Source organism: Nicotiana tabacum, chromosome 17, assembly GCF_000715075.1.
Source record: "Nicotiana tabacum cultivar K326 chromosome 17, ASM71507v2, whole genome shotgun sequence".
In the NCBI taxonomy this organism is placed as follows: domain Eukaryota; kingdom Viridiplantae; phylum Streptophyta; class Magnoliopsida; order Solanales; family Solanaceae; genus Nicotiana; species Nicotiana tabacum.
In genome coordinates, this window is record NC_134096.1 from 82,652,864 (window position 1) to 82,674,814 (window position 21,951).

The 21,951-nt window shown below is 42.9% G+C and overlaps 2 protein-coding genes across 2 annotated transcripts; one reads left to right on the forward strand and one right to left on the reverse strand.

Annotated features, from left to right (window-relative positions):
* Window positions 1–2,667: 2,667 nt before the first annotated feature.
* LOC107762876 (cysteine desulfurase, mitochondrial) lies at window positions 2,668–4,419 on the reverse strand. Its single transcript, XM_016581276.2, has one exon. It carries the CDS (start codon window positions 4,351–4,353, stop codon window positions 2,986–2,988), a length of 1,368 nt encoding a protein of 455 aa, XP_016436762.1. The 5' UTR covers window positions 4,354–4,419; the 3' UTR covers window positions 2,668–2,985.
* Window positions 4,420–4,599: 180 nt separating this feature from the next.
* On the forward strand, window positions 4,600–8,228 carry LOC107762875 (uncharacterized). The gene is made up of 2 exons (XM_016581274.2): window positions 4,600–5,068; window positions 5,768–8,228. The coding sequence occupies exon 2, from the start codon at window positions 5,798–5,800 to the stop codon at window positions 7,955–7,957; it is 2,160 nt and encodes a 719-aa protein (XP_016436760.2). The 5' UTR covers window positions 4,600–5,068; window positions 5,768–5,797; the 3' UTR covers window positions 7,958–8,228.
* The last annotated feature ends 13,723 nt before the right edge of the window (window positions 8,229–21,951 follow it).

A 21,951-nucleotide genomic window follows, 5' to 3' on the forward strand; every position in this document is an offset into this window, starting at 1 on the left:
CCAAAATCCAAATTAGAGGTAATTTATCCTAACAGTGTAAAGAACCAGGTTAATCAACAACATGGAAGGGGAAAAGGTCAACATTTTATTTATTCATAATAAGTGTGGATTAACGATGATAATCCAAATAAAAAGAAAAGTAAGTTTGCTATGACCGCTTATCAATGTAGAAATTCTTGATAGGCAAGTTAAGCAAAGATATCTCTTTTTTCCTTTTAACCTAAGAAATTGGCGGTTGATCTAGCAATCACAGAAACTATCAATGACCTCCTACATAACATATGCGAGCGTTACGCGAACGATTTGCTAGTCTTTTCAAAAGAAAGAACCGACCACATCAAAAATTCACGCAAGGTCTTCGAAAATTTGAAAAACTCTAAAAAACCGTTTTTCAAAATTTTCACTCACAGAACTTCAAAAACAACCCAAAATTATATCCATGTCCAAACACAACTCTAAATTTTAAATATCATTTTCATGAAAATATTTTCCCCCTATTTTGGAATTTTACAATTCTTATGTCCAAACGCCCACTTGAAAACATCAAATAAAGATGAACACAAAAAAATATGCATTCGGGATTGGGCGAAGGCAGCATCATTGGCAATAGCATAGCTATTATTGACCTGACCCCTATTGGAGTCATCTATAGGGCTAAGAATCTTACCTTTACTTAGAAAGGTGTAGAGATACCATGCTCTTCCGTGCTCGTAAGCTGACTCACCTATGCACCCCGACTAAGGTCTCACAAACGTGCACTTCCCTTACGCATCCAATCGCTTCACTGATGTGAATTGGTTATACAGAAAGGTAAATTGGTTATATACTCTTACGTGCCTTCCTGCTTCAAACCTTCCTACGTCAAACCTTTTGGTATGTATTACCCCTAATTATAGATCAGATCCACCAGACAAGAAACTCAATTCCGTTCAATTCCGCATTGTTGAGTCATCGAACTTATCCACCAAGGGATTCGTGCAATTTCTACGGATTGCGTTGGAGGAAATCTACCAAAGGTAGGCGGATAGATAAGACTCCTTTCCTGCTGCTAAGGGAGAGACATCATCTATCTTCTTCCTTCCAGCAGCCTTATGAATCCTCATTGGTAGTAGTTGTGAGGCCAGAAGGCTTCCAAAATACTTCTCAAGACAGTAAAGGCCACAACAAGGTGGATCTACAGTTCTTTACAAAGAGCAGCATACAGCACACAGAGGGCCATAATTGACGGCACCAAGAGCCCCTTTTTTCTTTTGATAAGGGAGTGCCAACACCAACTTGCACACCTCGACTAATTCACTCAATGAATGACCTTCAACCAGCATGTGTCGATAATCCTATTCACCAAGACTTAGATCGAGAAAACTCGCCCAGCAGTCAGCAAAATCCTGTTCAACTTGACTTAGAGGGATCGAGAAAACTCGCCCAGCATATTCTCACCTATGCTCAGACTTGAAGTTTATTCCTCTCTATTTGCATTTCTTTTCCTAGTTGCGGCTCGATTACTTAATCACCAATTCTCCCTTGAAATCTTCTATTTGATGTTGAGCCAAATATGTAAGCCATGTATCTGGGAGATCTCCCGTGATCCACTTCAGCTTAATCGACTGTAGGCCTTTGCTGAGAGCAGTCCCACATTACAGTTTACATACAATTAAATTCAAGGAATAACATTTGAAGAGCAAAACGTGATGAGGTTTTCAAGATTTCTAGCGCAGGATCTGGCTATTCTTAATTTAAAACATAGATGCCTTACGAAGATCCACAACCATTGCATGCACCTAGATTAAGCTTATTAAAAGCCAGCAAACATCTCTTTCTTCACAAGGGCGCTCCCCAGCATGATATTGATACAACCAACACCATAAATCCATTTAGCAGCCCCTTCACCAGTAATGTCCCACCAATGCTACATCAACTAAAAATAATGGCAATGCATTATTGATGATCCACACTTTTTCCTTGCAATGTAAGACTATATTTACAAGCTCACCAACAACTAGCCTCAATACAAGGGCAAATGGTAGATGCTGACATAGGGAGGATTTCATTGAGAAATACAACACGAAGATATAATAACATAAGGAGGCAACTAGAACTAGCAGAAATCAAACTTCAATCATGATTTGAATAGCAGGAACACACACAAATGCAATAGATCAAAGCATTAATAAGGTAAATGTTGACACCTAATTGAGATGTTTCATTGCCATGACATCAAATCTTGAAATCTTCAAACGCGAATCCCTCAGATTAATTTGTCATATAACCGGAAAGCATTAGTTCACCACTTTCAGTTAATTGCAAAAACTAACCAGAAGCAAAGCATCTTAAACAAAGATGGCATCAAGCAAACAGCAACGAAGGACACAAGGCAAGGCCACCCATAATCTCCAAACCAACATAATCAAAGAGTACAGGCAACATTCATTCTGCGTCCCCTTGATATTTCTCCTCATAGCACATACCTTTGTTGAATTTAAACCACCGATGGCGATGAGATGATTAAAGTCCCTGCTATATCACAGGCAATCATCCAATCTTTTTACACCCTGACATGTACAGTATAGGCCAGTGCAGAATTGTCAAATGCAGTAAAACAACGTAAATTATTTCCTAAATCAATCAGAAACACCATAAACATTGCTGAAACAATCATGCAAACACAAATTGGTCTAAATCATAGTATAAGCTTTTTAATGGTCACAAGCAAAACAAAGGGCAGAAACAACCCATCATTTATACTAGAATAGATGCTATGCTCTGTCACTAAAGCACAACTCTACCACTATATCATGCACAATTACAGTGCCAACATAGAGTCGATGACAGTAAACATCTTATTGAAGAAACTTAACTCATAACAATAGCCTTGAAGTTCAGGGACATGTACTAGATATTCTGAAGCAGAACCTGGACCGTCAACTTCATTCCACATCCCCATGTAGTGGCAGTTATCGCCCCAATTCCAATCATTCAGCAATCAAACTAATGCTGCGCCCACTGGATACTCTTTATATCAATCCCCTCTTTAACCATTTCATACAGCGGGCTCATTTCCCTCAACTTCTCAACCTGCTTGACCGTAAGATCCATCGCACGATCAATCTCTTGCTCAGTAGTAAACCTCCCAATTCCATATCGAATCGAAGTATGGGCCATGTCTTCTTCAACTCCCAACGCCCTCAACACATAAGAGGGCTCCAAACTTGCACTGGTACATGCACTTCCACTCGATACAGCAACTTCCTTCAAACCCATCAACAAGCTCTCACCTTCCACATATGCAAAAGATAAGTTCAAATTCCCAGCATATCGCCTTTCAACACTCCCATTAACAACAACCCCATCAATCTTAGACCTTATCCCATTCAGCAACCTCTCTTGCAAACCCTTAATCCTCTGGTCATCATATTCCATCTCCTTCATAGCAAGCTCACAAGCTGCCCCAAACCCTACCACCAAAGGAGTAGGCACAGTCCCACTCCTAATCCCTCTTTCTTGTCCACCCCCATTCATCTGTGGCTCAACCCTAATCCTTGGCCTACGCCTAATATACAAAGCTCCAACACCTTTCGGCCCATAAATTTTATGCCCACTTAACGACATCAAGCTTATATTCATCTTCTCCACATCAATTGGAATCTTCCCCAACGCTTGTGCAGCATCAGTATGAAAGGGAACATTAAATTCTTTGCAAATTTTCCCAATTTCCTCCATTGGCTGAATCACACCTATTTCATTATTCACCATCATAACTGATACCAAACCCGTATCAGGCCGTATAGCAGCCCGAAACTTTTCTAGGTCCACAAGTCCATCGGACTCAACTGGAAGGTAAGTTACATCAAACCCCTCTTGCTGCAAGTGACGGCAAGAATCAAGCACACATTTATGCTCCGTTTGAGTAGTAATAACATGTCGCTTCTTATCCCTATAAAAATGTAAAACCCCCTTAACTGAAATATTATTGGACTCAGTAGCACCGGAGGTGAAAATTATCTCCTTTGGGGATGCATTAATTAGGGCTGAAACTTGGGCTCGAGCCGCCTCAACGGCCTGATCTGATTCCCAGCCGTAAAGGTGAGTTCGCGAATGGGGATTCCCGAAACGGGAGAGATAGTAAGGCAGCATAGCGTCGAGAACCCTAGGATCAATAGGAGAAGTTGCCTGCATATCTAGGTACAGAGGTCTGCCGGAGATTTTCACACCTTTCATCGTGATGCCGGTAGTTTCTTCCTCGTACGGCTCCACAACCGCCGCTGCCGCCGTGGAAAACTGGCGGAGACGGCCGTGGCTGCCGCAGGGTTTAAGGATACTGCGCCCTAGCGCTGTCGTTAAAAATTTCGAGAACATTATTTCAACTCGCCGATTTCTGACTCAGCAGTTTTTGGTTTAACGTAGTACTAAATATTAAAAAAAGGGTCACCGGTTCACCGACGAAGACCGCCTTTGTTAATCCGATGACACGTGGTAGGTTCTCCACTGTACATTAACTCATTAACCCTTTGGTCGATTGCAACGACGACGTTATCTCATCTAACGGTGTCGTATTTTCTAGCAATTTGTTTCTTGACAATTATAGGCGCGTGGGGAAGGGAGTGATAAGGAGATGAGGAGGAGAGATATCAGTGTAAACGCAACAGTTGTTTAAATTATATAAAAGGAGGGGAATATGTGTGGTTTTTAAATACGTAATAAAGTGAGAAAAACTGGATCTTGATCTGAACCTAAAAAGAAAAAAGGCATTTTAATTTCAGGGGTCACGTCTTCACCTCTTCTGATAGTTCGTGATTCAACCTCTACAAAAACTACTTGCTACCCATAAAACTCTTAAACCATTTCCCTTTGGCTTTTTTTCAACAATATTGTTTATGGGGTTCCAGTTATAGAAGTAAACTATTGTTGTTATTACTAAGATTGTGGTTTAAGGATCTTATTGCAACTTTGTACCTTTTCTTCCATTCTAATCATTTGACCAAATTTGCCTATAAAGTTACCTACTTTTGCTTCGTCAGAATAGGGATCTTGAATCCAGACGCTGAGGCTCGCTTCTATTACTGTATATCAGGTATGCCCTTTTCAGCTTTTTCTCTTTTAGTACTGTGGAAAGATTTGTAATTTATGTTGTTTTGACTTGTTGGTAAGGGTATTATTCATGACTGTTCCATGCTTATATACAAATTCAGATCTTTTGACAACAATGTGTTTGTATTTCTGGGTGTTTTTAATAGGTGTAGTTTCAATTGTCTGTATTTGCCAGCCATTTTTCTTCAACAAAAATTCATGCTGGTTTGCCTTCTATATGTAAATTCACAACTCGATTTTAAATAATGTAACACGTCGACAATTCTATGAATTGTACTTGGAGAGATTTTGTTTGTGTCTGATTGTTGGTTTTTTTTTTTTTTTTTTTTTTTTTAAGTTGATCAGATGATGAAAACCTGCTTCTTTATGAATATTTTAGCTACTCTGAACATGTTTAGATCTGGTTGAAGTAAATAAGTAGCAAGTTAGATCCAGCAACTAACCAATTCCTTAGTTTTAACTAAGTTGATTATATTGGATTGTCTAATAGAACTGCAAATGGATCTGAACTCTTTGGTCTCTGTTAAACAGTGTCAATTGTTTTGTTTTTTTTATATGCACCATTATTCTCTTGATAAGTCAGTATTTTTATCGAGAGAATTTTTTTCTTTAGATTTCATGGATTCTTGCTCTGGCTCGAGCCCTTAAATTACCCTTTATTTTTTTGGGATCTTTTTTGAAGTTGTGGTAATTGGATTCGAAGGAAATCATCATGTTCAAGTATTCACCACGTAGAAACCAGAGAAATAAAGGATTCAAGGTAAAGCATGCTCTTCAGATATGTGTACTTGTAGGTGTTTGTATCTGGCTACTTTACCAAGTCCAGCACTCACGTACCAAGAAAGCATCTTATGAACAAAACACAAGTGTCTCAGAGAAGGTACAAAGTGAGAATGATGTTATCAGGTTAGGTCGAAAGGACCTCCAACCTCAAAAGAAGGAAGAAGAAATTGACGATGAGAAGCTGAAGGAGGTGACAGAGGAAGAAGAGGGTAAAAGTTTCAACGACGATACCAAAGTGGACGAGCATGATCTTGATCTAGAAAAATCAGCACAGGATAGTGAGCAGAAAGGGGATTCAGTGGATGAGGATGCAGGAACGGAGAAAATCCACGAGAATGAAGCAAGAGGAGAAGACAATGCTGAAGCAGAAAGCAAAGAGAATACGGAAGATGGCAAAGGTGAGAGTAATGAGGAAGCCACTGACATGAACACCAACAACAGTGAAACTAGAGAAGAAGAAAGTGAGAAAGATCAGGGAAAGCTAAGTGGCGTTGAGGGTGAAGAAAATAAGGACCAGGAAATAGAAAAGGAAGAGAAGGATGTTAAAGAAAACAATGACAAGGAAAGTGAAAGTGAAGATGGTAAAGAGAAGGTAGCTGAGGGAAACGTTGATGCAGAAACTGATGTGAAGGAAGAGAAGGTAGAAAGTGAAGAGAGTGGAAGTGAAGATATCTCTAAGAATAAAAGCGAAGAAGCAGTTGAAAATGAAAGCGAAAAGAAGTCAGCAGAGTTGGAGGAAAGTAATGAGGAAAAAGTAAAAGAGAATGATGAGAGCAAAGAAGAGAAGAATGAGGGAGATAGCAGAGAGAACGATGAAGTCAACAAAGAGAAGGAAGAGAACCAAAACAAAAATGAAGAATCTGGCTCATCAGGAGAAGATAAGGTTCATGATGAAAACGATAGGACAAGTGAGGCTGCAACCGTAGAAAACGGCAAGGACGAGAGTTCATTGGTCAAAGAGACTTCAGATTCTGAAAACATGACAGGGACAGAAGGAGATGGTAATGTAGCCGTGAACAATGAGGAGCAATCTAAGAAGGGAGAAGATGAGTTGCAGGACGATAAAAACAAGAACGAGGGAAGTGATGAAAGTCTGAACAAGTCGGAGGCAGATGCTGGAGAAAATAAGATGGTTGAACAAAGTAGTTCTTCAGATGCAAATGCTGCTGGAGAAGCGAGTAACGGAAGCAACAGTGAGGACAATTCTAATCCTGCGGCAGGAAACAATGAAGCGACTAGCCAGCAGACAGAAACTGGCAATGCTGCCTCTGAGACCAATCAAAATGAAAACAACAGTAGTGATAACTCCGATGCTGCAGCTGGAACCAACGAAGCCAATGAACATCAGCAAGGAAATGAAAACTCTGCCTCTCATACCCAAAATGAGAACAACACTAGTGATAACTCAAATCCTGCAGCAGGAAATGAGAACAACTCTAGTGATGACTCCAATCCTGCAGCAGAAACCAATGAAGCCAATAAGCAGCAGCAGGAAAATGACAGTTCTGCCTCTGGTACCAAACAAAATGAGAAGAACTCTGGTGAAGACTCCAATTCTGCAGAAGGAACCAATGAAGCCAACAAACAGCAGCAGGAGAATGAGAAGAACGCAGCCAACGCGGCTGCTTCTGTTGGAGATGGCACACAGAACATTTCAAATGACCAGCAGTCTGAGAAAAGTGATTCAAACTCCTCAGCAAATGAAGAATCAGTCACAAGCTCAAACAGCTCTGAATCTGTTGTATCAGTTGACCAAAATGGCAACTCTGTTACAGCTGGGACAACTGAGAAATCAACAGGAAGTGGGAGCGACCAAAATGAGGCAAACCAGAAATCAGATGCTAATTCTGATTCAGGTTCTGAGAATAAAATCAATCCCTCAAATGACAATGACGAGACAGACACAGATCAAAACAAATCGAATGATTCTTCCAGCTCAAATGGCAATCCTGATGATAGCCAGCAAAGCCAAGTTGAGTCGACAAATTCTGCAATTCCTCAAGAGGAGACAGAGGCTCGTACGGATCTGGGTACGTTGCCACAGACAGGAACCGAGGGGAACAGCCATGAAGAAGCTGCAGCAGAGTAACATAGATACCTCTTATTATTTCTTTGTTCAAGGTTTTATTCCACATTCTTTTCTTTTGTTGCCTGTTTTAAAATTCTAAGGCAAATGTGAAAGTAAGATAACTTGGGTTGCTTGCTGGTCGATGCTGAAGAACCCACTATGTAACAAATATAAAGTTCGATGTTGCGCCAGAACTTTGTGAATTGGTTATCTCTATCCCATAAACGTGTATCTCTTGCAATGTTCCATGATTAATGGTAAGAGTTTCTCCATCTAGAGCATACTGCCAAAAGCATCTGATTATCAATTTTGATCATTGAATTATCCTTCTTTTGAAGTAGCATCTTACTTTCTTAGGTTGATCCTTAAAGGAGAGGGGTGTATATTGTATCTCAGAAAAAAATATTTGGTTGACATTTTCATGAAAACGCTTCCTAGAAATACTAACAAGCACACACAAAGGAATTTTAGTTTTACTTAAAAAGAATTTCCAACACTTGTGCAAACGCAGTTTAATAATCAGGTGATCCTATTATTAGCTATTTATCTTTTTGCATGGAAAGAGGAAGGAAAGAAAAAAACTAAAGCAACTGTTGATGTTCTTCAGCGAGCTTTCATCATCTTAAAAATAAAATCTCTTACACGGAAAAAAAGACGCGCCCTTTTACCGTAAAGACTGATGCTCTTTCATCTTTTTTTCTCCTTCTTTACTCTGTAGCAGTATCCTGCAATCAATTGATTGAGTCTTTTTCGGAAAGAACTTCATCTTTGTTTCTCTTGTTCATTCATGTCAACTTTGATAAAAGAAGTCTAAGATTTTTTTCTCTACTTATCTTTTGCGTTCTGTGATTTTCCCCCAATTTGAAGAACACTAAATGCATAAAGAAAATAAATTCCAATTCAATGAAGGCTCTTCAATATTGGCAAACATATGAATAAAGAAAGTTATATCACCTATAAATGTGCTAATTGCTTTCAGATTGCAGATAGTATCACAAAGTTCCTGCTATGGTTAGGCATGGCTAATCAGAAATTCAAATGGCTAATCAACTTTCTAGTCGACTTAAAAGAATATAATTCACACTTAAAGAATCCAGTCTCATGCACAAGTCACCATTTGATTCTTTTTTCTTCGTGATTTTTGTCGGTTGTTTTGTTACTGATAACATGGTTTATCGCATTTTCTAGAAAATTTGATTTTTATTAGCTTTTTAATGAAATCGACTATGTTATATATCAGTAATCGCCCATTTACATTTGGTGACCGCCTATGTCATAATTTTATAATCGCCTATTTTTAATGTTATAGTGAAACGGCGATCACAAAGATTGCTTATTTATCGATTTTATGTTTTGGTTGATGATGGTCATTGAGCCGAGGTCTATAAGAAACAGCTTTTCTACCTTCTCATGGTAGGGCTAAGGTTTGCATACACACTACTCTCTCCCAAACCTCATTTGTTGGATTACACCGGGTATATTGTTGTTGTCATTATGTTTTGGTTGAGTTGCTCGTAATACGCCTGATAGGGTGAATATCAAGCTTTGAAACTGCTCGCTTTGATATTTTCAGAGACTACTGTCTTTCATGTAAAAAATATGCTTGCATCATTTTCATTATTTTCTAATTTGGACATGCTAGGTTCTCTAATTTTTTTTAGATTGCTTAGCTTCTACACAAGTAAATGTACCTACTTGTGGCATAGGTCCTGAAACACTATCAGAGAAGATGTGCTACCAAAAATGAGTGCACCTCCAGTTTATGTGACTTTGCTATAGTCAAATCCCAAATTCCTAATCCCCTGGTCGTAGACTTGATTGCTTAACTAGATGTTAGTGGCATGAGATTGCCGTGGACGTGCTTAAAAGATACAACACTATTCATAAGCAGTTTTTGAATTGGTGTCACAGTTTGTATATCAATAAGCTCGAACAAGCCTGTGTATAAGCTATGTGAGGCTTCACTTTAAAATGCCATCCAACATTCTCTGTACTTTGGGACAATAGTCATGTGTCTTTTGATGAATAACAACTCAATAGTGAAGTTCTACCAGTTGTTGCACTGTTTTTCCCTTTTATTGAGGCAATTTTATATTTTTCAGGTATTTTTCTTCCCGATGTTAACGCCTTGCGGAGAAAGGGAAAAAAATACTAAATGGATGACGAGGTCATTGGTCAACTGAAATTTAAATTTGATTATCGCCTACTCGGTTACTAATATTTGGTAATTTTTTTTGGTAAATAAAAGATTTTTATTACCAGTGAACTATCTATACAGAGAAAGAAAATCAATTTGATTGTTGGACATGAAGCCTCAACATCAGAAGAATTTCAGAAACTAAACCATACTACCAGCCCCACCTATTTATCTGCACCCCTATCCAACTACTTTTACCTTAGTTCTAAGGATAAAAATTAAGTAACTCAAGCTTCCTAGCCAATCTTGCCTGCTTTACAATTATGTTCAAGATCAGACTGCTTGTTTTGAAAAATTCTGAGGTTCCTTTCTCTCCAGATGTAATACAAGCTTGCTGCTAGAGCCATTATATACACCTTTGCCTCAGCTTTCCTCCCTTTTGCATAGATCTCAGGCCACTTCAACTCATCATGCCAATCTAGTGCCACTGTCACGGGCCCAAATCCTTACATTGGGTAGCGGCACCTGCTCGCCCGTCAGGTGCCTGCAGTTTCCCTCGCTGCAGGCCAACCTTCTTCCTTTCCCAGGATTCCCAAGCACGATCCTGTGCCTGTTGGTGGGACTCGCCCGTAGGCGCACCCCAACTTGTGACGCCCGTAAGATGCCTAGGCCCTTGGCCCTAGACATGTCGTGGCGCTTCATCTTAGGATCACGATCCATGCGCGCCCTGGGGGGATTGGACTAGGACATGCCTTGTCCTTAGCCCAGGACTAAGCATCGCTCCCGCATGCACAGCCCAATCCTCAAGCTTGACACTCGCCTAGTGCATTCGCGACTAGCTCGTGCCTCGCCCGAGTAAGGCAACCTTTAGCCCTTGGCCATTGTCATGCGCGTCTTTCATGCCATGCCCATACATAGCCCTCCTGCAGCACGCTTCCATTCCGAAGTAGTGCAGTGTCGCCCACACCCGCACCTTTAGGCCAACGGACCCTTGCTTGCATGGTTGAACCAAAGCCATGCTCACAAGTCGACACATGAGGCCCCTATGACAGGTGCGTCAAGTATTCAATCGGCACGGAGGTCTCCTTCCGACATTCGGCAGCCCACAGGGCTGGCCGTCCCACACTTCGAGCCTCCAGCGCCACTTTGATGCCCAACGCAGGCCCAAAGGCGTTGCGCCATCCATATGAGTTCCCAAACTCGTGTGGATACCTTTGACACTCCTTTGAGTCATCTAGGCAGGCCCTTGAGGTTGCCCCCAAGGTAGCTCATTCTATACGGCTCGGTGGTAGCATGCATTGGGGAGGCAGGTCGGAGCTTTCATCACCTATACCCCCCCTTATATATGTTTAAAATTAAAAAGCCCAAGTTGCTCGAGTAGACTGCTCTACATCAGACCATCAGAAGGACCTTTTCTCACCAGTTCTTGGCCGAAATCACAACTCCAAAATGCGAGTTGTGACATCCTCCCACACTCATAATGTCATCGTCCCCGATGACACATCATGGCTTAAGACATCCCGGAGTCTGCCCCCTCAGGTATGCCCATTCAAGCTCCCTTTGTCCTATGGGTTGGACTTCCTCGAAGTCCTTTCTCAAAAGGAGTCGTGCCCCATGCACTTCTCCCCCAAGTATCTTCCAAGCGTGCCTCTGCATTTCACCTCCATTTGGTGTTCACTTGGAAAGTGCCTCCGCACTTGCACCCTCTGGTGTCTAACTTTGTGATTGACCCACACTAGTCAATTACACCATGACCCTCACGGCCTTCATGTCCGTCTGAAGCTTTCCTTCACAGGTTAGCACATCATGTGCTCTTTTGACGTCGCTCCCGTAGCCTTTTGCTCCCGTAGCCTTAAGATGCCCTCTTTGGCATAGCTCCCGTAGCCTTTCGCTCCCGTAGCATTAAGACGCCCTCTTGGCATAGCTCCCGTAGCTTTCTTTGCCTTCACTACCTTGAAGATGTGTTCGCTTCCAGACCCACGACTTCGCCCATATGCCTCTTGCATAGGCGGGATCCTCCCACACTCAATGTGGAGGATACATCTTAGCTCTGTCGTCCCACTTGGCATTCGGCCAGCACTTGGGACGACCTTTGCTGAGTACTACATTCCCAAAGTCATAGCATTGCCGCATTTCCGAACAAAGCTCTTTGTTTTCCAGTTGTCATTTCCTCAGCAAGTAGCCAATGCTCCCGGTAGTAGTTCAATACTCGCCCTATAGACAGGCACCCTCTTGGCCCTGCTAGCACGGCTTCTCGGTTCGGTGTGCCTCGCACTTGGACACTCACGGTCCCCGATCATTCGACATACCTCTTTCCAGAATGATGACACCTTCTAACTTGGAAACTCGCCCCATTTCGAAGCTTCGCTATACCCTCGAATTCGTTTCCTCACCTTGGCAATGCCCTCAGGCAACCCAAAGGTCTTCTCCCGAAGGAAAGACACTCAACTTGATGTGTTGCACGCATCCTTGGCAAGATCTCCGCTATGATCATGCCCAAGTTTATAGTCCAAGGCTCCCACTCTTTCGTAATATGGTTGCACGACCTGGAAAACATGGCTTTCTCTTGGCCAACTGGCTCATCGGCATATTACCTCATTCAGTAGCACCTTAGACTCATGAAAGACAATGGAATCACACATTTCTTTCGTCGACCATCAGTATCGGTTTCTCGATCTTTGGTGGCATATGAACATCAATCTCTGCTTTGACGTGATCTCAGCACTGACATCCAAAATGCACTCGCCATATCCACCCTTTGCCTTGATGTTGTGCCATGGCATAGTATGGCCTTAATCAGCTCTGATACCAAGTGTCACGGGCCCAAATCCTTACATTAGGTAGTGGCACCTGCTAGCCCGTCCGGCTCCCGCGTGCACAGCCCAATCCTCAAGCTTGACACTCGCCTAGTGTATCCGCGACTAGCTCGTGCCTCGCCCGAGTAAGGCAACCTTTAGCCCTTGGCCATTGTCATGCGCGTCTTTTGTGTCATGCCTATACATAGCCCTCCTGCAGCATGCTTCTATTCCGAAGTAGTGCAGTGTCGCCCACACCTGCACCTTTAGGCCAACGGACCCTTGCTTGCATGGTTGAACCAAAGCCATGCTCACAAGTCGACACATGAGGCCCCTATGACAGGTGCGTCAAGTATCCAATCGGCACGGAGGTCTCCTTCCGACATTAGGCAGCCCACGGGGCTGGCCGTCCCACACTTCGAGCCTCTAGCGCCACTTTGATGCCCAACGCAGGCTCGAAGGTGTTACGCCATCCATACGAGTTCCCAAACTCGTGTGGATACCTTTGACACTCCTTTGAGTCATCTAGGCAGGCCCTTGAGGTTGCCCCCAAGGTAGCTCGTTCTATACGGCTCGGTGGCAGCACGCATGGGGGAGGCAGGTCGGAGCTTTCATCACCTATACCCCCCTTATATATGCTTAAAATTAAAAAGCCCAAGTTGCCCGAGTAGACTGCTCTACGTCAGACCATCAGAAGGACCTTTTCTCACCAGTTCTTGGCCGAAATCACAACTCCTAAATGCGAGTTGTGACATCATCACACCATGACCCTCAAGAATATACGTGCTGCCTCTTTAGCTTTGCAACCGGCAGTGGTGGTTGAAAATGTTGCATACTTGGTGAATCTATCGACAACCACCATAATGGTGCTGAATCCCTCTGAATTTGGCAAACACGTGATGAAGTCCATGGTTATGCTGTCCCATGGCTTCACCGCAACTGGCAGCGGCTCAAGTAAACCCCCAGGAAGCTTGGATTCCACCTTGTCTTGTTGACAAACTAGACAAGTGTATACATATACCTCGATGTCATCCCGTATCCGAGGCCAATAATAAGAAGACTCAATCAGGGCCAATGTGTGTTTTTGCCCTGGATGACCTGCCCAGGCAGAGTCATGACCTTCTTTCAGCAGAGTACGCTGGAGATTTGCCCATTTGGGCACGTAAACTCTTTTGCCAGTGGTGTACAAGAGACCATCTTCTTCCCAAAATCTCTGAGTTTTGCCTTGACTGGCCAAGGCAAGAAGCTGTTTCGCCATGGGGTCATGTTGCATTCCCTTTTTGATGGTCTTGATGATGCCACTGCTTGCAGAGCTAACCATGGTTGCTAGTATTGTCTTGCGACTCAAAGCATCGGCAACTACGTTAGCTTTCTCCGATTTATATTCCAGGGTGTAGTCGAATTCGGCCAAGAAATCTTGCTAACGGGCCTGCTTGGCAGATAGCTTCTTCTGTGTTTGGAAGTAGCTTGTTGCAACGTTGTCAGTTTTGACAACAAAATATGCCCCCAACAAGTAATGACGCCAAGTCCTTAGGCAATGGACTATAACAGTCATTTCTTTCTCTTGGACCGTGTAATTTGTTCAACTTCGTACTTGTCGCGAAACCGTTTTTCTGAGGGTTCGGCGAGGACAGCAAAGTTAGCCTGAGTGCTACTTAGCTTCAGCCCTTAGACAATAAATAGCACAATTATGCTAAAGCAATGGCAATCACACGAAACAAGCAAAAAAGCTATGAAAGAAAGAGACTCGAATTTGGGAGGCAAGTGCCAATTTTCTGTTGTATTATGCAATATCTGATGCTTTACAAAGAATGAATACAAAGCCTATTTATTGAACTAAAATGGCTATACAAAAGGGGTGGTTGGCAGGGCTAGTAAGGCTGTTACAGCAGCCTGGTACATTCCAGCATGGAAAGCTGCCTGGTGCATTCCAGCATGGAAAGCTGGAAAGGCATACTTTGTGGGATCTGATGTCAAACATGGCCCAGAAGGTCAAAGATGCCTTCCCACTAATGGCTGCTTGTCTCTTGGTTGGCAGACTTTCTGCCAAAGGTGCTTTCAGTGGGCATCTCATCATTTCTGTGTGGGCCTATGTGTTTTTCCACTGATGGCAGTCCGAGATTTGAGCTCGGACAAGCCACGCCATTGCTGGTTTTGCTGAAAATTAATAGGTGCGATGGCGGGGCGGTGCACGCTCCCCCACTTGAAATGGCGACGACCCCGGCGCCACACAACTGAAGATAATTGTGGACTTGTTCCCTGAACTGCCACAAATCTTCGTACTTCTCCCATGATGCCTCCTCCCAATAAATGGAACAATAAATCCTCACTGGTCAAGTTGGGAATCTGAACGGTGAGTTTTGTAAAATCCTTTATGTACTCACGGATGGAGGATGTTTGCCTAAGCTCCCTCAACTGTCGGCGAGCCTCGTGCACAATGTTTTGAGGATAAAACTGTCGTTTTAGCTCCTCTTTGAACTGCTTCCAAGTGTCAATGGAGCATGTTCCTTTCTCCATATCTGCCTTCTTTCTGCGCCACCAAAGTATGGCGGTATCTGATAAGTACATGGCTGTCGTTCGGATTTTGGCAGCATCGTTGGTAATGCTTACATGTTCGAAATAAGCATCCAGCTGCCACAAGAAGTTTTCCACGTCTTGAGCGCTTCTTTCACCCCGAAATTCTTTGGGTTTAGGAGCCTCAATACGTGTTTCCCAGACAGTGATGGGACCTCGCCCAGTGGTTCCTGCTGTCTCCTCTTGACGCAGTTTTAAAGTTTCAACTTCTGCCTGTAAGGCAGACAAAGCCTCAGTGAGCTTGAGTTCAAGGTTGGTTAGCCCGTCGTCTTGCTCCTGAACGTTCCCTTTCACTTCTTCAAGTCCATCAAGGGCAACTGACTCAAGTGAACAGATATTGTTTTCTGCAGCGGAAATACGACGGTGTACGACCTTCAGACCCTTTTCTATCAGCCCAACTCTCTCATCGAGAGATGTAGCTTTGGAAGTTTCGGGTTCTACATAGGGCAGCAACTCGCTTTCAGGCGGAGATGCGTCACTGGCCCTACTTTTGTCGCGCTTTCGACCCATCCCTCTTTGTGGTTCTGGGTTCGCTTCAATGTGAGTTTCTTCAATGTTACGCTGTGAGTTCTTAGCCATGCAAGAACCTAGGCTCTGATACCACTGCCGGTTGCAAAGCTGAAGAGGCAGCACGTATATTCTTGAGGGACATCGTAAAATATTGGGGCGTGCCTAAGCACATCATAAGCGATCGAGACCCTCGTTTTACCGGCGCATTCTGGAAAGAATTGTTCAGCTTGTTGGGAACTCAACTGCACTTCTCAACAAGTTTCCATCCGCAAACAGATGGGCAAACGGAAAGGATTAATGCCTTGCTTGAATGCTATCTGAGGCATTATGTCAGCGCCAATCAAAGAGACTGGGCTAAGCTATTGGATATAGCTCAATTCTCTTACAATTTGCAACGCAGCGAGGCGACTGGGAAGAGTCCCTTTGATCTTGCAACTGGGCAACAGCCCAACACTCCTCAATCATTGCCCGCCAACGTCGGATTGAAGAATCCGGGGGCTTTTCACATGGCCAAGTTTTGGGAGGAACAAGCCGATCTAGCCAGGTCATATCTTGACAAGGCTGCCCGCAAAATGAAGAAATTTGCGGACCGGAAGCGTCGTCCAGTCAACTATAGGATTGGAGACAGGGTCATGGTGAAATTAAATCCACGGCAGTTCAAATCACTGCGAGGCTTACATCATAGTCTGATTCGCCGATATGAGGGCCCATTCGAAATTGTTGCCAAAGTGGGGATAATATCTTATCGACTGGACATGCCGCGTCATCTGAAAATCTATCCAGTCTTCCATGCTAGCCAATTGAAACCATATTTCGAAGACATGGAAGACAAGGATCGGGCACAGTCCAGCCGAGGCCAAATTTTTGCTACTCCGTAAGCAACAGACAAGCAATTGGAAACCATCATAGACCATCAGTTGGTCCGTGGAAAAGGATGGGGCAATTCGAGCGCACAGTTCCTTGTTCACTGGAAAGGAACTTTGCTAGAGGAGGCATCATGGGAGAAGTATGAAGATTTGTGGCAGTTCAGGGAACAAGTCCACAATTATCTTCAGTTGTGTGGCGCCGGGGTCGTCGCCATTTTAAGTGGGGGAGTGTGCACCGCCCCTCCATCGCACCTATTAATTTTCAGTAAAACCAGCAATGGCGTGGCTTGTCCGAGCTCAAATCTCGGGCTGCCATCAGTGGAAAAACACATAGGCCTACACAGAAATGATGAGATGCCCACTGAAAGCACATTTGGCAGAAAGTCTGCTAACCAAGAGACAAGCAGCCATCAGTGGGAAGGCATCTTTGACCTTCTGGGCCATGGTTGACATCAGATCCCACAAAGTCTGCCTTTCCAGCTTTCCATGCTGGAATGTACCAGGCAGCTTTCCATGCTGGAATGCACCAGGCTGCTGTAACAGCCTTACCAGCCTTGCCAACCACCCCCTTTGTATGGCCATTTTAGTTCTATAAATAGGCTTTGTATTCATTCTTTGTAAAGCATCAGATATTGCATAATACAACAGAAAATTGGCACTTGCCTCCCAAATTTGAGTCTCTTTCTTTCATAGCTTTCTTGCTTGTTTCGTGTGATTGCCATCGCTTTAGCACGATTGTGCTATTTATTGTCTAAGGGCTGAAGCTAAGTAGCACTCAGGCTAACTTTGCTGCCCTCGCCGAACCCTCAGAAAAATAGTTCCGCGACAAGTGGTAGTGTCACGGGCCCAAATCCTTACATTGGGTAGCGGCACTGCTCGCCTGTGCGGCGCCCGCGGCTCCCCTCGCCGCGGGCCAGCCTTCTTCCCAAAATCTCTGAGTTTTGCCTTGACTGGCCAAGGCAAGAAGCTGTTTTTCCACGGGGTCATATTGCATGCCCTCCTTGTGGTCTTGATGATGCCACTGCTTGCTGAGATAACCATGGTTGCTAGTACTGTCTTGCGACTCAAAGCATCGGCAACTACGTTTGCTTTCCCCGGTTTATATTCCAGGGTGTAGTCAAATTCGGCCAAGAAATCTTGCCAACGGGCCTGCTTGGCAGATAGCTTCTTCTGTGTTTGGAAGTAGCTTGTTGCAACGTTGTCAGTCTTGACAACAAAATGTGCCCCGAACAAGTAATGACGCCAAGTCCTCAGGTAGTGGACTACAATAGACATTTCTTTCTCTTGGACTGTGTAACGCCTTTCAGCGTCATTCAACTTTCGACTCTCAAAGTCTATAGGATGGCCCTCTTGCATCAGTACGCCTCCTATAGCAAAGTCAGACGCATCAGTCTGAACTTCAAAAACTTTCGAGAAATGAGGCAGTGCCAATACGGGTTCCTTGGTGATTGCTGCCTTGAGTTTCTCGAATGCCTTCTGGCAGATGTCGCTCCATTCCCACTCTCTGTCCTTCTTCAGCAAGTTAGTGAGGGGGGCTGCAATAGCCGAGTAACCGAAGATGAATCTCCGATAATGGTTGGCTAAGCCGAGAAAGGACCGAAGTTCCGGTACCTTTGTTGGAGCTTCCCAGTCCTGGATAGCTTCCACCTTGTCTCTATCCATTCGAATTTCCCGATGCCTGATTGTATGCCCGAGGAATTGTACTATGGGCTGTGCGAAGCTGCATTTCTCATGTTTGATGCACAGATCATTTTCCCTTATTACCTTGAATACCTTGCGAAGATGTTCCGCAGTCTTCCATATTGTTGTTGTAAACCACAATATCATCTAAATAGATGACAACGAACTGATCCAAGAAGGGATGGAATAGTTTGTTCATCAAAGTGCAGAAGGTTGCAGGAGTGTTTGTCAAACCGAATAGCATTACCAACCATTCAAAAGCCCCATACCGTGTAACACAAGTTGTCTTGGGCTCGTCTCCATCGGCAATCCGCACTTGGTAGTAACCTTTCCTCAAATCCATTTTGGTGAACACCTTGGCCTGCCCCAAGCGGTCAAATAAATCAGCAATGAGAGGGATAGGGTACTTATTCTTCACAGTGACCTTGTTAAGGGCCCGATAATCAATACATAAGCGCATGGTACCCTCCTTCTTCTTCTGAAATAAGATAGGAGGCGCACCTAAGGCTGCTTAGCGAGATGTTTGCTTATACCTTGCCATTGTAAGATCTTATTCTAGATATGTGCAGATAAGTCACATTGAAAAGAATAGATGTGCTATATTTTGAGTTTCAGTAACAGATAGAGGACAGTTTTGTGGAACACTCAACCCCCATTTTAGCAACCTATCCCTAGTATTCAACTTTCCATGTGCTACTAATCTCATTATCAATATACATTTAGGAGCTCCTAGGTTACTACACACTGATTTCCTCCGTGACACCTTAGGGAAAATACCTCTAATCGAGACATACATTTTCTTGATAGAGAATATTGCCATTGTCTGAAACTCAGGTTCCCCCATTCTTGCTTGATCTACATACTTTCTAGCCTTCAAAATTTTTTGTACTACCCATGAGGCTTGTTTTGGTGCAATATTCCAGTTTTGCTGCTTTTTTATATAGTAAGTGTGAACCCATTTTACCCACAAACTATCTTTTTTTGTACACAAATTCTATATACGCTTACATATGGCTACTTTATTCCAACTAGCCACATCCAAAACATTCATTCCACCTGCTACTTGGGGGTAGCAGACTCTTTTCCCATGCAAGTAAAGCCCTTTTAGATGGTTCAGCCCCGCCAGTCCATAAGTATTTTCGACAAGTAGACTCTATTAGCTTGACTACCTTTACGGGTAGCACAAAGATTTGTGACTAGAATACTTGTATTGAGAACATAACACTTTTTATCAACTGGACCCTACCTCCCTAGGATAAGAGCTTTGATGTCCAGATTTGAATTCTACCTAGCATCTTATCAAGCAAGGGTTGACATTGAATAACTGAGAGTCTCTTTGAGCTCAAGGGAACTCCCAAATACCTTATAGGCAAGTCACCCTTTGCAAAACCAGTTCCCTCCATAATCTGTTGTTGCACTATATCGTTCACTCCTCCAAAATAAATGGAGCTTTTGTCCCTATTTGCATTAAGTCTAGAAGATGAGGAAAACTCCTGTAAATAGTCAAATAGCATTTGGACAGACTTCACATCTCCCCTGCAAAATAGAAGTAAGTCATCAGCAAATCCCAACTGTATGATTTTCATCTTTTCACACTTTGGGTGGTAATTGAAGTCTGGTTCTTATCCTAACTGCTTTAGAGCTCTACAGAAATATTCCATCACCAAAACAAACAAAAATGGGGACATTGGGTCGCCCTGTCTCAATCCTTTCTTTGCAGGAAAAGGTTCACATGGCTTCCCATTTATGAGGATAGAATAAGAGAGAGTTTTTAAGCACATCATGATCTACTGAGTAAACTTAGAAGGGAAGTGCAACCCCTTCAGAACTTGTTCTACAAAAATCCACCCCATTGAATCATATGCCTTTTGCATATCCACTTTTAGCATGCATCTTGGAGAAATACCTTTCCTATCATAGCCCCTCACTAGCTGACTGAGAATAAAGTTATCAGCAATCAATCTTCATGGGACAAAAGTTGATTGACTCATATCCACCATGCTATCTATCACCTTTTGCATTCTCTTTGTTAGCACCTTTGAAATTATCTTATATATCACTGAACAACATGAAATTGGTCTGAATTGTTCAATCATTGACGGATTGTTTACTTTAGAAACAAGAGTTACAGAAGTGCAATTCATTGGCCTATACATATCCCCATTCTCAAAGAAGTTCAGGATAGCAGTTGTTACCTCTTCCCCTATAACTTGCCAAGCTTTTTTTTTTTGTAGAAACAAGCATTAAATCCATCCACTCCAAGTGCCTTCATATCATCCATATCCTTCACTGCCATGTAGATTTCTTCTTTTGTAACAGGAGAGATCAAATGGAGTTGTTGATTTCTACTCAGCTTAGGCCCATTTGAGAACAGTGAATCCTGCACAACAGGCAATTGAAAAGCTGAAGTACCCAAAAGTTTCTTATAAAAATTTAGTATTTGTTTACTTCATCTTCTGATTGCAACATCACCCATCTGTAGTTACAAGTCTTCTGATTTGATTAGTAGCAGTCCTATTCTTCATGCAGGCAAAAAAATAAGCGCTATTAGAATCCCCCAATTGCAACCATTTTACCCTTGATTTCTGCTTAGCAATCGTCTCTTCAACCATTGTCTATTATTCTAGTTCAATCTTCAGTATTTTCTCCCTGTCAAACAATACAGGGTCATGCCCGGGACACCTCATTTGCCCTTGTGCCTCTTGCAAATTGCCCCTGATATCAATGATTTTCCTATCCACAGCATCATATTCTTCCTTATTTAACAGTTTCATTTCATACTTTTAACATTTTTTAATTTTAGCCAAACACCCTTCAGATAAATTCCATTTACTGGTTTGCTCCATCCTCTATCACTCTTGCCAAAAAGTCCTGATGATCAGAGAGGTGATTTAAGAATTTAAAAAGTCTACCACATATGCCTGCTTGATCTTCGAAAGTAATACATAGGGGGAATAGTCCGAGAACATAGGGTCTAGTACCATAACTTCCAGATGAGGCCAATTCACTATCCATTCCACATTCACCAGTGCTCTGTCAATTTTGCTGTAGATGTGATTGTTTGTCCAAGTGTATTGCCTTCCTACTGTCTTTATTTCAGTTAGTTCTGTGTCAATTAGGAAGTCCTTGAAATCTTTAATCTCCTGTTCCTGGACATCTGCACCATTTATTCTATCGTCTACCTGAAGCATAGCATTATAATCTCCCATTAATAGCCATGATCCTTGTTGTAAGGTCACTAATTGCTTCAGTTCTGTCCACAAACTTCTTTTATTTCAACAGTGTGTAGGCCATAGATAGCAGTGAAATAGAACTCAGTAGCCTGAAACTTCACCAACCCATGTATATATTGACTTGCCACTTGCAGTGGAGTATAGTCTATAACATTATGGTCCCACAAAATCCAAATTCTCCCTCTAGTGTTTGAATTGTAATTATCATGCCAACTCCAAC

Bases quoted from the DNA above. Each gene is read 5' to 3' on its own strand.
- LOC107762875 (XM_016581274.2), top strand. From the start codon at position 5,798: ATGTTCAAGTATTCACCACGTAGAAACCAGAGAAATAAAGGATTCAAG.
- LOC107762876 (XM_016581276.2), bottom strand. From the start codon at position 4,353: ATGTTCTCGAAATTTTTAACGACAGCGCTAGGGCGCAGTATCCTTAAA.